Genomic DNA, 13771 nt, shown 5'->3' with positions numbered 1-13771 from the left:
AGTGAGAGCGCAGTAGGAAAATACTCTCACATCTTAATTTTTCAATTAGCATAGCTCTTGTTCTCTAAACATATGCAAACACAGCGGGGCAGCTATTAAAATGCAACTCTAGTGTTGAGCCTAATTAGACTAAATTGGTTGGCTTGTGTGGGGAGAAATTTGAATGCAGAGCACTGTTTCACGCCATGTTTCACCCCAACAAACAAACTGGCACACGGCTCCCAGTGCATATGTTTAACACTATCACAGTCAAGAAGGGGAGAAAAGTCTACTGCATGCAAACAACTGATCATGTGGATGTGTACAAAACTCTTAAAATGCTCCACTCAAAACAGGACAATATTAAAGTTATATAAGTATATAGCTAATTACAAGGGCTCATATTTATCCACCAAACATGTACACTGAATGCTCTCAGTCTGTAATCACTCCAGCTGATGAAATGTGCTGACTCAAGTTGCCTATAAAAGCGTATGTCAAGTGTTTTTAGCAGCGTCATTGGAACATTGGAGAGGCTCACAGCACTGCAGGCACAAGGCCAAATGGATATTTTAATGTAAAGTGTGATTTATCCTGCCCACTTTGGCTCTTTTATCCAAGTAAACAATAAGCATCCTGACACACTCTCACAGAGAGAGAGAGACATCCGCTGCTGGAAGACCAAACACTAAGGACTAATGAACACATCAAGAGCTCAAAGCAGTGGTAACTCTGTGTTCAGCTTTATCTCCCACTGGCCTCATGTTTTTGACCTGAGGTAATCACGCTAGTCAAAGGAGGTGCATTTTTATCGGTGATGCAATGGAGCAGATGGAAGATGAAACGACTACAAAAGTGGATTTGAAAAACATAGGGACAAGGACACCCCCTGAGGAGAGCCCAACACGACAAACAGGAGGTGAGATTTGGCTCGAAAACAGGATTCATTTTGTTGTTTATGTATTTATCCTGCCTGCTTCTGTATTACTCACTAACATTAAAAACATTTGAAAACCAAGATTATTCTGTGATTGCAAAACATAGGACATCCTTTTTAAATAAGTCACTCTCAAGCCTAAACATGTCAACATTTCAAATACAGTATTTTGTCAGTTAAAGGGGTACAGAATTGAAAATTATGAGCAGTTAATACATTTTTAATGTTGATAATGTTTCCTCATCACTAGCTTACTAAATTTGTATTTCAATGGATTCATGGGTCTGGTCAAGCAGTAACGGAGGGAAAAGTAACAGAGGGAAAATTGTGCAAACAAGTAGAAGGTGCATGATTTTGCATCATTTGTCAGCTTTTTTCTTCCAAATACTTTAATATTACTTCAAAATGAAAGGAAACTATTTGTCAGTCCTTCCAAGCAAATTTTTATCATTTTAAATACATAAAAAAAAAAATAAATAAAAAATCATGTACCTTCATCAACAGTTCAAAGATGGAATAACACAAGATATGATGAAATACATCCATTTATTGACATGATTTGCAGGTCTTTGAAATTTGGGAAATAATTTTTGTTCCATGTTTCATACATGGTCTGTTTAAAACATATGGAACTTTAGAACCAAAAATGGTACAGAAAAAAGGTCAACAGTTTCATAAACTAGAGTACATATGTATCTGTTCAATACATTTTTATATCAGATGCATTAACTTGAATTTTTGGACTTGCTGTTTACGTCTGCTTGACCGGGCCCTCATGCATATTTGTGTAATCTTGTATTGTCCTGCATTCAAGAAAGTTTCTGTTTTCATCTACTCCTTATCTCCACCCACTGGACAAATTGGAAAATCAAGATCTCCATATGTCATACTTCAATTCTAAATATGTGAAAATGTCTTCTTTAATATCACATTTGGCCAAGTGTACAATCAATTTGTAACTAAACATATGCTGGTACACTCATGGCTTGTGAATATTTATTATATAACATGACATGCATAATATTTACAACATATTTTTCATTTTCAGAATTAGGTTCTGTTCTGGAGTAGTGCTGGTGTCTAATGAGTGGGGACGGTTTGGCAAAAACACAGCATCCAAATCTAAAAAATGCATGTCCTGCCCGAGGCCTCATTTCTCTATCAGCTAATGGTCATGGGCACGGAGCATCTGCACTTGTTAGTTAATTCATCAGATAAGCCACAATATCACACACTTGCCACTGATCGCCACGGGACTCTCACTTGTTGTTCATTCCACAGCCTTGTTTAGCTTCTGTCCAATCACAGGTTAGCTTAAGGTGATTGCCCGTGAGGCTATTGTGGAAAAAACATCTAATGAATTCTTTAAAATGGCCAACACAGCCTTAAGCAATGTCCATTTGTATGTCGCTTGCAACTGTGTGTGTAGTACAACAAGTTTATTTAGCTTTCAAATGCATGTAAATAAATGATCAGACATTAATTGTTAAATAAAAGAGAGAATTGCGTCGTGAATAATGCATGGTAAATAGGTGGTGAGATAGTAAACAGAAGGAAGCACAATGATTCATTAAGATCTATTTAAATCAGATGTTCACTAAACAGATTGTTCCTGCATAGTCTAAACCAGTTTGCAGCCTGTTGTAAACATGTATCTCAGGGACTTCATTTGTCTGTTTCAAGGCTGTTACATATTTACTTACTTGCATCTTGCGTGTTGTTTTTTGTTTTGTTTTTTTTGCATGCAGGTTTGTAAAAGGCTACAGCAGCTGTAAAACAAAACAAGACGAGAACGTTACTTTTATTTCATCTTGATTTGATTGATTATTTATTTCGGTCACAGGTATATTTTGACATTAATTCACAGACAGTCATATTTAACATACACAGACCGAAAAGGTGCAGGCTTATTCTGCCTTTACCCTTTATTCCTTTGTCAGAGCGTCGTCTTAAAACCAGTTCATCTTCATAAATACAGCAGGAGGAAACAAACTAATCAGAAACAGTACAACAAAGTTCTACAACACAAACTAAGTATCATATTTCATGTATCTGTCCAGAGTTAAACATTTAAACTTCTTTATAAACTGGAAGAGTGTGGTGCACAATTTTAGGTTTTCTGTACATTTGTTCCACCGCTCGAGCCCTTTAACAGATACACAAAATTTCATAATGTTTGTTCTAATTTTCTTTTTGATAAACACGGCCGTACCTCTGAGCTCATATCGGCTCTTTCGAATTTTGAACATGTTCTGTAAAGATTTTGACAGAAGATTGTTCTTTACTTTGAACATGATTTTACATGAGTATAAAGGTCGACTGAATTGTAAAATTTCAGAGTTTGAAGGTTTATAAATGTCAAGTGGTAACGGAGGGAAACGGGCAGATTTTTGACATTCAAATGTCTCTTATTCAGAAACTAGAGGGACTATTGAAATAAGTAAAGTATCAGAATGTAGGAAAGAGTTACACTCCAACAGGGTCAAGTTAAACCTGTGAGATTCTTTCAAGTTGTTGACAAAAAATTTTAAAACTTATGTCGGTAACAGAGGGAATGAAATATGCAGCACTTTTTGGGCAATAAATCCAAACAGTGATAACTAGTGGTTCTCACTTCCATATCCTTAACAAACTGGTTTGAATATTTGCTTCATATAGTTTTCTACCATATGGTACAAGATTAGGTTGAAAAACCTCTTACTTTCTGACTCATGAGATTTTTTATTAAGAAAGGTCATGGTAACGGAGGGAAAAGTAACGGAGGGAAAATTGTACAACAAGTAGAAGGTGCAGGATTTTACATCATTTGTCACTTTTTTCTTCCCAATACTTTAATATTACTTCAAAATGAAAGGAAACTATTTCTATAAAATATGTCAGTCCTTCCAAGCAAATGTTTATCATTTTAAATTTTTTTTTTTTTTTGAAAAATCATGTACCTTCATCAACAGTTCAAAGATGGAATAACACAAGATATGATGAAATACATCCATTTATTGACATGATTTGCAGGTCTTTGAAATTTGGGAAATAATTTTTGTTCCATGTTTCATACATGGTCTGTTTAAAACGTATGTGACTTTAGAACCAAAAATGATACAGAAAAAAGGTCAACAGTTTCATAAACTAGAGTACATATGTATCTGTTCAATACATTTTTATATCAGATGCATTAACTTGAATTTTTGGCCTTGTTGTTTACTTCTGCTTGACCGGGCCCATATAACACATTGGTTGATGCGTTATAAGCTGATAATGTGAGGCTCTTATTGCCTTTTTTGCAAGGTAAAGACTGGATTTGTATTCGTCTTATATGTATTGCCCCAAATCTCAATACTGTAGGTTATGTCGGGCATTACCAGCGAGTTATATATAATATAAAGACTGTTTTTATCTAGGATATATAGGATAATCTTTAGTTAAGAAATAATACATAGGTAAATAACCCTGACTATGTGGTTCTCCAACATGACCACTATTGTTTATTTGAGAAATTTGAGACAAACTGAAAAATTTTGCAGATTTTTTTTTTAACCACAAGTAAGGAATTTGGTCAGAAGTTAACGTTAATGTTTTGACTCCTTGATTGCTTTCTTGTTTGTGTGTTTTATTTGTGTGTTTGGATATGGATACGGTTTCTGTCGCATCAACTCACTGCTCCAGTTTTGAGCATTGTAGAAATAATAGGCCCCCTCATCCTGATTCACTGTTCGATGTGGGAAATTCTTTACAAAGCGGAGGTATCGTGTCCAAATACATCTGTGATTTGTCTAGATCAGTGTTTCTCAAACTGTGATGTGTTTACCACAGCTGGTACACAAGGTCCTCTGCATTTCAAACATGTTCTGAATTTTAAGTTTTCAATTTAAACTACATTTCTGTCCAACTTTGGGTTAGTCCTTGTTTAGAATTAGTATTGCAATTGTGAACTCTGATTTTAGGCTTTATTTCGCTCTAGTTATACCTAGGGTAGTCCTGTTTTAGACCTGGTTTTGTAGTTTAAGAACCAAATATTTTCTCAGGTGGTAAGTTTGAGAACTAGTGGTCTACAGCAAATCTTAGACATGAAAATGGCTGACATATATTTGCCTTTAACAGGGAAGACCCAAAGCCGGTGTGAAAACCATGAATGGAAAGTCGATGCTCACTCAGAGACGGAGGTCAATGGCAGAGAGATCCAGAAACCGCCAAAATACGACGCAGCCACTTCTCCTTTATTCTCTCTAAAGCTGTACCTAAGGAGGCCACCGTCTTTAGACTCCAGCAGCTCCTCTTTGACCTCTCAGTCCAGCAACACAGGAAGTAAGTCCACTCTGACACTGTTCTTAATTGTGATATTGACATTTTCATTTAGTGCAGTTGATGACTCAAATTTTGATTTATAAGCACAATATTAACAACACGAAGCAGAGACCGAATAGAACATTTGACAAATTGGGAGCTTTATGCCTCATCATGCTGTGAGAGCGCGAGAATACCACCAGATAATCAATTATGAAAATGGCTTAATAATTCATACACTGATATACAGCAAAAAAGGCAAAAAAAGTGCCCCGCAAACTACATAAACTATGGTAATTACACTACTGTGGAGGCTCTATTCTATTATTAAATTCTGTCTTAATTTAATCATGCTAAATTGTTATGGCTTGAAAAAGAAAAGCATATTCATTTGTAATCAGTTGTCCATGGGGTTTGTCTTTAAGAAGATGGAACATTTTTCTGTACCAGCTTTATTATTTTTTGTTTTGATTAAATCTTTTACCTACAATTAATTAGTTAGATATTGTATAGGAGGTATAGGAGTTTCATTGTTGACAAAAGTGCACGTTGCATGCTGGGAATTATTTTGGTCGGCGGCAATAAACACTAATTCAACATGACGGACGGAGCGAGAAAGCACGTAAAGGGTATTGATCCCGGTTATTTATCCACTCTAACGGCAGACGACCCAAGACCATTTGACCAGAAACTGGTCATAAGCATCGATGGAGCCAAATCACCCTTTTCAACCCCGACAAAAGGTGGCCCAAACCAAATTTCTGGTCAAAATCGCCAACTACTTGGACAAATATTCACTTGGGCGATATCCACAATGACTTGGTGGAAACTCCTGGGCCATTCACAGCAGAAAAGATGAAAACCTCCAAGAGTCTCGATGTGTTGTTGAACTTGTTGGAGTCCACAGTTTGCTCGGATTTTCTTTGTTTGCTCTGGGGATGTTTGAAAGTCGTTTAATTCACCATTAGTGGTTCTTTTCACTCAAAATACAAAAAAGACATTTTCCTTCTTCCGTGCTTCTATTTGTGCATCTGATAATGCAGCAGGAATTTACCATTATCGGGGATAAATACGTGAGGTTACACACTGTGTTTGACGCTACCGTGTTTCTTGCCTCCGACCAAAATATTTCCCAGCATGCAACGCGGGCTTTTAATAACAATGACGTCAGCTGAAACTCGCCTATAAAGGTACAGATGGCTTGAAGTGTCCGTTATTGTCATCGGCTGATCTTGAACTTCGTATCACCCACGGGAGCGGCATTTGGCACCAGACTGCATTGTTCTTGTGCAATTGCAACACACCACAAAATCTAGGAGAGACAACTTATAATTGATTATGTCTCCCTCATTCCGGTGCGTGGAGCTGTGAGGGCACCAGGCGTTTTCTAAATTATGTATGAAGGAAGAGGGGATGCTTTTAAATGTTCTCATATATAATGTGAAGAACACCACCTGCTATACTTACACACACAAGATTTATGCCTTAAGATATGCTTTTAATATGTACTATTATTCACCTCGAGCCATTTAAGAAGCTTATTGCAAAAGTGCACAAGGTTGCTTTTTTAGACATTCAAAAAACACTCTCTCTTCCGCAGTTGATTGTGCTGGGATTGTCCTCAACTGCCTCTTCTGCCAGTTTTACGACTACCAGAAAATCACAAATCAGTGCTGTCCAAACTACCAGCAGGTGACCCCTACAGCCCAGTCTCCGGTCAGCAGCGAAGAGAGCTCCTACACGGACTGGGACTGTGGCCTGCTAGCCTCCTGTAAGGATGCAAACGACTGCCTCGAGCTGGCTATGGAGGTGTCGGAAATATGCTACCACTGAACAGAGCGATGCAGTGGGAGACAGAAAAAACCTTGTAGAGATAAATTAAATCAAAGTTGTTTGCATAAACTTGAGTATCATGGTCAAGTACTCAGTAACATTTACTCAAGTACATTTACAGTAAGATTTTAATACTATTGTACCTCTCAGAGTAGATTTATTTTACTCATCATTACTTCTCTAACATTGTAAAGCCAGAAACATTTTGTGTTTTGTTTGTTTTTTTTGTACCAGAAGATAGCAGATGTGAGACGCATTCACCCTCTCCCCTCACCTGTCCTGGATTTTTTCGATAATACAAGATTTTGTCCATACAACTTTAAAGGTGCACTATGGGTTAATGCATCTGATATAAAAATGTATTCAGCAGATACATATGTACTCTAGTTTATGAAACTGTTGACCTTTTTTCTGTACCATTTTTGGTTCTAAAGTTCCATACGTTTTAAACAGACCATGTATGAAACATGGAACAAAAATTGTATTTAAAATGATAAAAATTAGCTTGGAAGGACTGACATATTGTATAGAAATAGTTTCCTTTCATTTTGAAGTAATATTAAAGTATTCAAAAGAAAAAAGTTGACAAATGATGTAAAATCCTGCACCTTCTACTTGTTTGCACAATTTTCCCTCCGTTACTTTTCCCTCCGTTTCCATGACCTTTCTTAATAAAAAATCTCATGACTCAAAAAGTAAGAGGTTTTTCAACCTAATCTTGTATCATATGGCAGAAAACTATATGAAGCAAATATTCAAACCAGTTTGTTAAGGATATGGAAGTGAGAACCACTAGTTATCACTGTTTGGATTTATTGCCCAAAAAGTGCTGCATATTTCATTCCTTCTGTTACCAACATTTAATTTTTTGTCAACAACTTGAAAGAATATCACAGGTTTAACTTGACCCTGTTGGAGTGTAACTCTTTCCTACATTCTGATACTTTACTTATTTCAATAGTCCCTCTAGTTTCTGAATAAGAGACATTTGAATGTCAAAAATCCGCCCCTGTTTCCCTCCGTTACCACTTGACTGGACTCATATGTAACGTCTTAGGTGGAGGGTCCGCTACTTGCTTGTCTGCATGGAGATATTATTTCTTTGCATGGACAGAACAGAACTGTCTTCAATTACAGGTGTTTTAAAGTTCAAAAATCACTTGAAAAAACTCTTTACAATGTGCTTGCTTCTCCATAGATCTGACCATTAACTATATACATTGTGATAACCAAATTTATTTCCATACTGTGAAATAAGCAAGACAAAGCAGTGACATCTCCTATAAGACAAGCAGGTGGCAGACCATCCACCAGAAAAGTTACACAGTGCACCTTTAAATTACAATTTAGATGTTGCGTCCAGATAGTTACAATTATCTCTTTATTTTTGTAATATCCAGTTAATGTGAACAAAAAAAAAAAAAAAGGAGTTTACAGTGGGCCCTCTACATTCTGTACATCCTGTATGGAGCAGTGTCATGACAAACAATGTGGTGCTGCTCCTTTCAGTAGATTCACACAGCGGTCTCTCCAGCCGGCCCATGAGAGCCTGTGTGAAGTGTGGGAAACAAGTCTTGAAGCGCGTTCCCTTTAGAGCGTGCCTATTTCAGCTCAAGTGCACTGGAGCCTCCGGAGCTGCTGGATGGTGCGTTTGTAGGGCACTCGTCCTTGTCCCTCCCCTCGACCCCTCTCCTCAAAGACTGTCCTCTCAAGTGCCACACGACTGTTAGGATCACTCCAGTCTCAAACGTGTCCTTGTCACATAATGGGGAATGGGCTGAGAGCACGGCTGTGTTGTAGTGAGACAATGGTAAGCTGGTGGGTATTGTTGTTTAATGTTGTGGGTTTTCCTGAGGGGTCACCACAGAGCAGAGGCACTGTCAGCCTGGATGATGCTCATGTGCTAAATATTTGTGTTTGTCTGTTATATTCAGTGGATAAATAACTCCACTGTAATAACAATGTTTTTCAGTGAGTGAGAAATTCATGTTTTGAGAGGATTACAGGTGTCATTTTTCTTACTACTCAACTGGTGGATGAACTTTAGCAGCAGACTTCACCATGTTTTCTAATCAGTGTTGGGGAGTAACAGATTACATGTACCGGAGTTACATAATCAGAGTACAAATTATGAGTAACTGTATTCGGTTACAGTTACTGTTTCAGTGAGTGGTAATTAGATTACAGTTACTTTGTTGAAATAAATGGATTACACGGTGGTATTTTCCTGTTTTTACATTTTGGGATATATCCCTTTTTTTCCCCTGTAATTCCACTCATTTCCGGACACTAAACCAGGTCTAAAACCAGGTCTAAACCAAGTCTAAACCTTGTCTAAAATCAGGTCAAACTAGGTCTAAACCAGGTCTAAACCAGATCTAAACCAGGACTAAAACAAGGACTAAAACCAGGTCTAAAACCAGGTCTAAAACAGGATTTAACAGGACTAAACCATGCTGCGCGGATCATGACTCCTCCTCTTCTATCAATAATATTTTTAATTTGGTTAATGAAAGACAAAACATCTTATGTGAAAATATCCTCGTCTTTGTTTCTCTACAGCAAATCAAGTAATCCAAAGTATTCAGATTACATTACTCACTTTAAGTACCTTAATGGATTATGTTACAAACTACATTTTGGTGTATGTAATCTGTAATCTGTAGGGGAATACATTTTAAAAGTCACCTTCCCAACACTGATTATTATGAGCATATTACAGTTGTCTTTGAATTTGTTTCTCTGATTCTCAGTTTGTGAAATTGTGTGCATTACACATTATTCTTTAATCAACTGATGTAATGTCATTTGTTTATTCATGTATGTTATTGACTGTTTTTTAACAACTTCTGAATGCCCAACAGAGTCAATTTTCCCCATTATATGCACTGATTACTGTGGTTACGGGCATGTTTTAATATGCTTTACATGATGGTCAATATCATCGACTTGAGCGCTAAGCCTCCAGAAAAAAACATTGCCTAACAATAAATATTCAGTATACAGTCCATACATAATTTTACAATGTATTTCTGTTTTAATTCATCCGGTCTAGGTATTCCTAACATGCTCCCGTGTATGTTTTGGTCAATACCACAGTTAATATGTAGATACATATGATTTGACCTTTCACTTTGTGTTTTACTTCTGATATGACAGACTGCAGCATAAATGTGGACGCTTTCCACACTGTGTTAAATTATATGCTGTGGCTTGTATCTAGAGAACACTGCTTGTGAGCAATTTTCTCATTACCTGCTACAGCCCAATTACAACGCTGAGTGCTGTGCTCAAACTGCCCCATAAAAGCGATCGGAGGTCCTCTGCGGTTTTCCCAACATAAACAGATGCTGGTTTGGAAGTGAAAACATCTGCACATCTTAAAATTTGCTGGATCTTTTTCAAATGACCTGATGGCTCTGGGACTTCCACAGGCTTTAGGAGCTGTAATGCTACAATAATATCCAAATGGCCAGCTCTTTACTGGTCCTTTTGAAATGGTGTCCCGCTCTGACCAGGCGGATGTGGACAAGGTCAGGTGCACTTTAATGGGCATTCAGGGGACAGCATTTACCCATGAGCGCACACACAGCTCCTAGTTTAAAACGCTTGTGTTGATTGGGGAACAAAATGAAAAGATAAATAAAGAGAGAAGTGAAAGTAACATTTTCGGTGACCTCACAGTAATTGTTTGCTGTTACTGTTTTAAAGTGAAACAAGAAAAAAAACATTGACAAGTTTCAAGAGCACTGAGATACTAAGTAATGAGTCTACTTAGCATAACCTAGTGGTGGATTTTGAAATGACACCTGAAGAAAGTCTGAAATGGACTCTCTTCACTGAATCCTCTTGAGAGATGCAAAAAGAACATACTTCTAAAGAGCAAAGCTGACTGAAGTGTGTTAGAAACATTTCTTACACTGAGAATTATAGTAAATAGTCTACCAAAAACACTACATGCTATTAATAATTCTGTATCAATTTTAGATCCTATTATAAAACATGACATTTATCCAGGCTGAAGACTTGCACATAAAGTACAGTGGCTTATGGAAACATCTACAGTGAAATACATGGCCACATTTTGCTCACTCTCTATCACGATGCATGGGCCATTTCTCTTGTGGCCTATTAGAATGCACCCCTTTGGCCCTCCCTTTGGGATATGTGTAACAATGTTCTGCTATCTGCACTTTGAGACAAATGGCTGTTTGATGTTGGTAAATATTTGCATTTGATAAACAAACCACTATTCACTGTTGTTGGCACACTGATATAGCTCAAGAAGGGCAATACATTGTAGTCTAATGTTGCATTCGTAAACTTCCTCATGTAATAAAATACAAGAACCACCCCCCCCCCCAAAAAAAAAATCATATTTTCAACTTTTAATTACACAATTTACACTTGTAGCATAATTGTATTTATCTCTAAAAGAAATATCAGTAGATAAATCTCAGCAAGAATGTAGTCGTCATTTTCAAACATTTTAGATAATAGTCATAGCCTACATTTTAGTCATGTCCAAGCAAAGCAGCATTAATACATGTATTGTTTTGTTGTTATGGCAGACTTTAAGAGCCATTACAGCCTGGATTTCAGATTTACCATCTCCCTGGAACCCAGCAGAAGTGACAGAGCAGTTCAGAAGGTGGCCCACTGCTCCTCGCTGTTTGCCGACGCGTGGCCTGCATTACCAAAGTGCTGTAATCATTGGCCGCTCGGCCGTGTTTACATGCATGTGCGCTGGCTAATCGGACGTGCACACTCCCCTGAGCTCAGCCCTGCTCTCTTCATTAGCGTGAGGAGGAGGATGCGCTCGCTCCACAGCTCACAGCACTAATACAGTACCCCCTTAGAGACTGCTGCAGCCTGGAGCGACCTCCCGAGAAAGCTGCTCCAACATTAAATATTAATGCCATGTGTTTAGAGGGGCTTTATTTCAAACAGCAAGTTTGTCAGCATCTTCTGTAGTGCCCCTCCATATCAGGCCCCTCTGGAAATGGGCACTTGAAGCGTAATGTCGAACTGGGTCTTCACAACAAGCCAGGCCTGTTTGTCTAATGGCCTTTCTGTGTTAATGCGGCCAACATATTCACTGTGATTTTCCTAAGTAAATGGAGCGTTCTGAAACAGGGGCTGTGCAGGGTACTGTCTCTAGGTGCAAAACATGTGGCCATATTTCAGTAGTGTATATGAATGTGTTTCTTATTATATAAAAAACATATCTCTGGTCCTTTAAAGCCATACATGTATAACTAAAAAGTGTTGATAAAAGTGACAACATCTAGTTTGGTGTTAGACTTTTAAATACAGGAACGCACAGAGCATTCAATTGGCTCAACACTCCCTCTGCTGGCCTTCTGCGATATAATCAGTGTTGGGGAGTAACAGATTACATGTACCAGAGTTACGTGATCAGAGTACAAATTATGAGTAACTGTATTCAGTTACAGTTACTGTTTCAGTGAGTGGTAATTGGATTACAGTTACTTTGTTGAAATAAATGGATTACACGGCGGTATTTTCCTGTTTTCACATTTGGGGCTATATCCATTTTTCTTTTTTTTTTCTTGGTAATTCCCACTCATTGCCGGACACTAAACCAGGACTAAACCAGGTCTAAACCCGGTCTAAAACCAGGTCTAAACCCGGTCTAAACCCAGGTCTAAACCCAGGTCTAAACCAGGTCTAAACCACGACTAAACCAGGACTAAACCAGGACTAAAACCAGGACTAAACCAGGTCTAAACCACAACTAAACCAGGACTACACCAGGACTAAACCAGGACTAAAACCAGGATCTAAAACCAGGACTAAACCAGGACTACACCAGGACTAAACCAGGACTACACCAGGACTAAAACCAGGACTAAACCAGGACTAAACCAGGCCTAAACTAGGTCTAAACCAGGACTAAAACAGGATTTAACAGAACTAAACCATGCTGCGTGGACCGTGTCTCCTCCTCTTCTATCAATAATATGTTTAAAGACTCGGCCTTTTCATTTTCTTTTAGCAAACAATGTGAAGATTTCCTCATCTTTGCTTCTCTACAACAAATCAAGTAATCCAAAGTATTCATTGCGTTACTCATTTCAAGTAATTTAATGGATTACGTTACAAACTACATTTTGGGGTATGTAATCTGTAATCTGTAGGGGAATACATTTTAAAAGTAACCTTCCCAACACTGGATATAATAGACAGTCCATGGATGAAATTTCAGATTTTTCTAGTAGTATTGGTAATGTTGTTATGGCCTGATATCATGTCAACGTTTTGTACAGAATGTGGTGATGTCATTGAACTGTCTTCCCCAGATAAAAACACCAGCATTTATGACAGTCAAAGATAATCAAATCACCTTTGGATCATCACCAAATAAATACATCGTGTTCAAGGGCCAGACCCCAAACTGAGTCAAGGGCTCAGCGGTTTTTGAAAAGTCCGTATCTAAGCTTTAGATTTTGATGTGATGGACCTTTCTGAGTTTTCCACAGTTATCAGCCTCTTATTTTGACGATAGAATTTCAGCTTTTGAAGTGTACAAACCATGTGTTGAAAAATGCGCTTTACGAACTAAACACAAGTTAAAAAAAATGTCTCACGTGATTGAAAAGCTATGGCGACCACGGAAATTGTGCTTATACGAACAGCAAAACTTTCTTCTTTAAAATTTTAACCAAACACGATAGTTTAAATGATTATCTGAGAGGCGTCATGTGGCCTAAACCAAAA

General features: G+C 37.8%; 1 protein-coding gene across 1 annotated transcript; it reads left to right on the top strand.

Annotated features, from left to right (window-relative positions):
- Nucleotides 1-801: 801 nt before the first annotated feature.
- On the top strand, nucleotides 802-7030 carry mdfic2 (MyoD family inhibitor domain containing 2). Its single transcript, XM_020935815.1, has 3 exons — nucleotides 802-898; nucleotides 5015-5218; nucleotides 6798-7030. Exons 1-3 carry the CDS (start codon nucleotides 802-804, stop codon nucleotides 7028-7030), a joined length of 534 nt encoding a protein of 177 aa, XP_020791474.1.
- The last annotated feature ends 6741 nt before the right edge of the window (nucleotides 7031-13771 follow it).

Source organism: Boleophthalmus pectinirostris, unplaced genomic scaffold (assembly GCF_026225935.1).
Source record: "Boleophthalmus pectinirostris isolate CB_2022bp ecotype Guang Dong unplaced genomic scaffold, ASM2622593v1 HiC_scaffold_3, whole genome shotgun sequence".
NCBI classification, from domain to species: Eukaryota; Metazoa; Chordata; class Actinopteri; order Gobiiformes; family Gobiidae; genus Boleophthalmus; species Boleophthalmus pectinirostris.
This window is presented reverse-complemented; position numbering and strand designations above follow the sequence as displayed.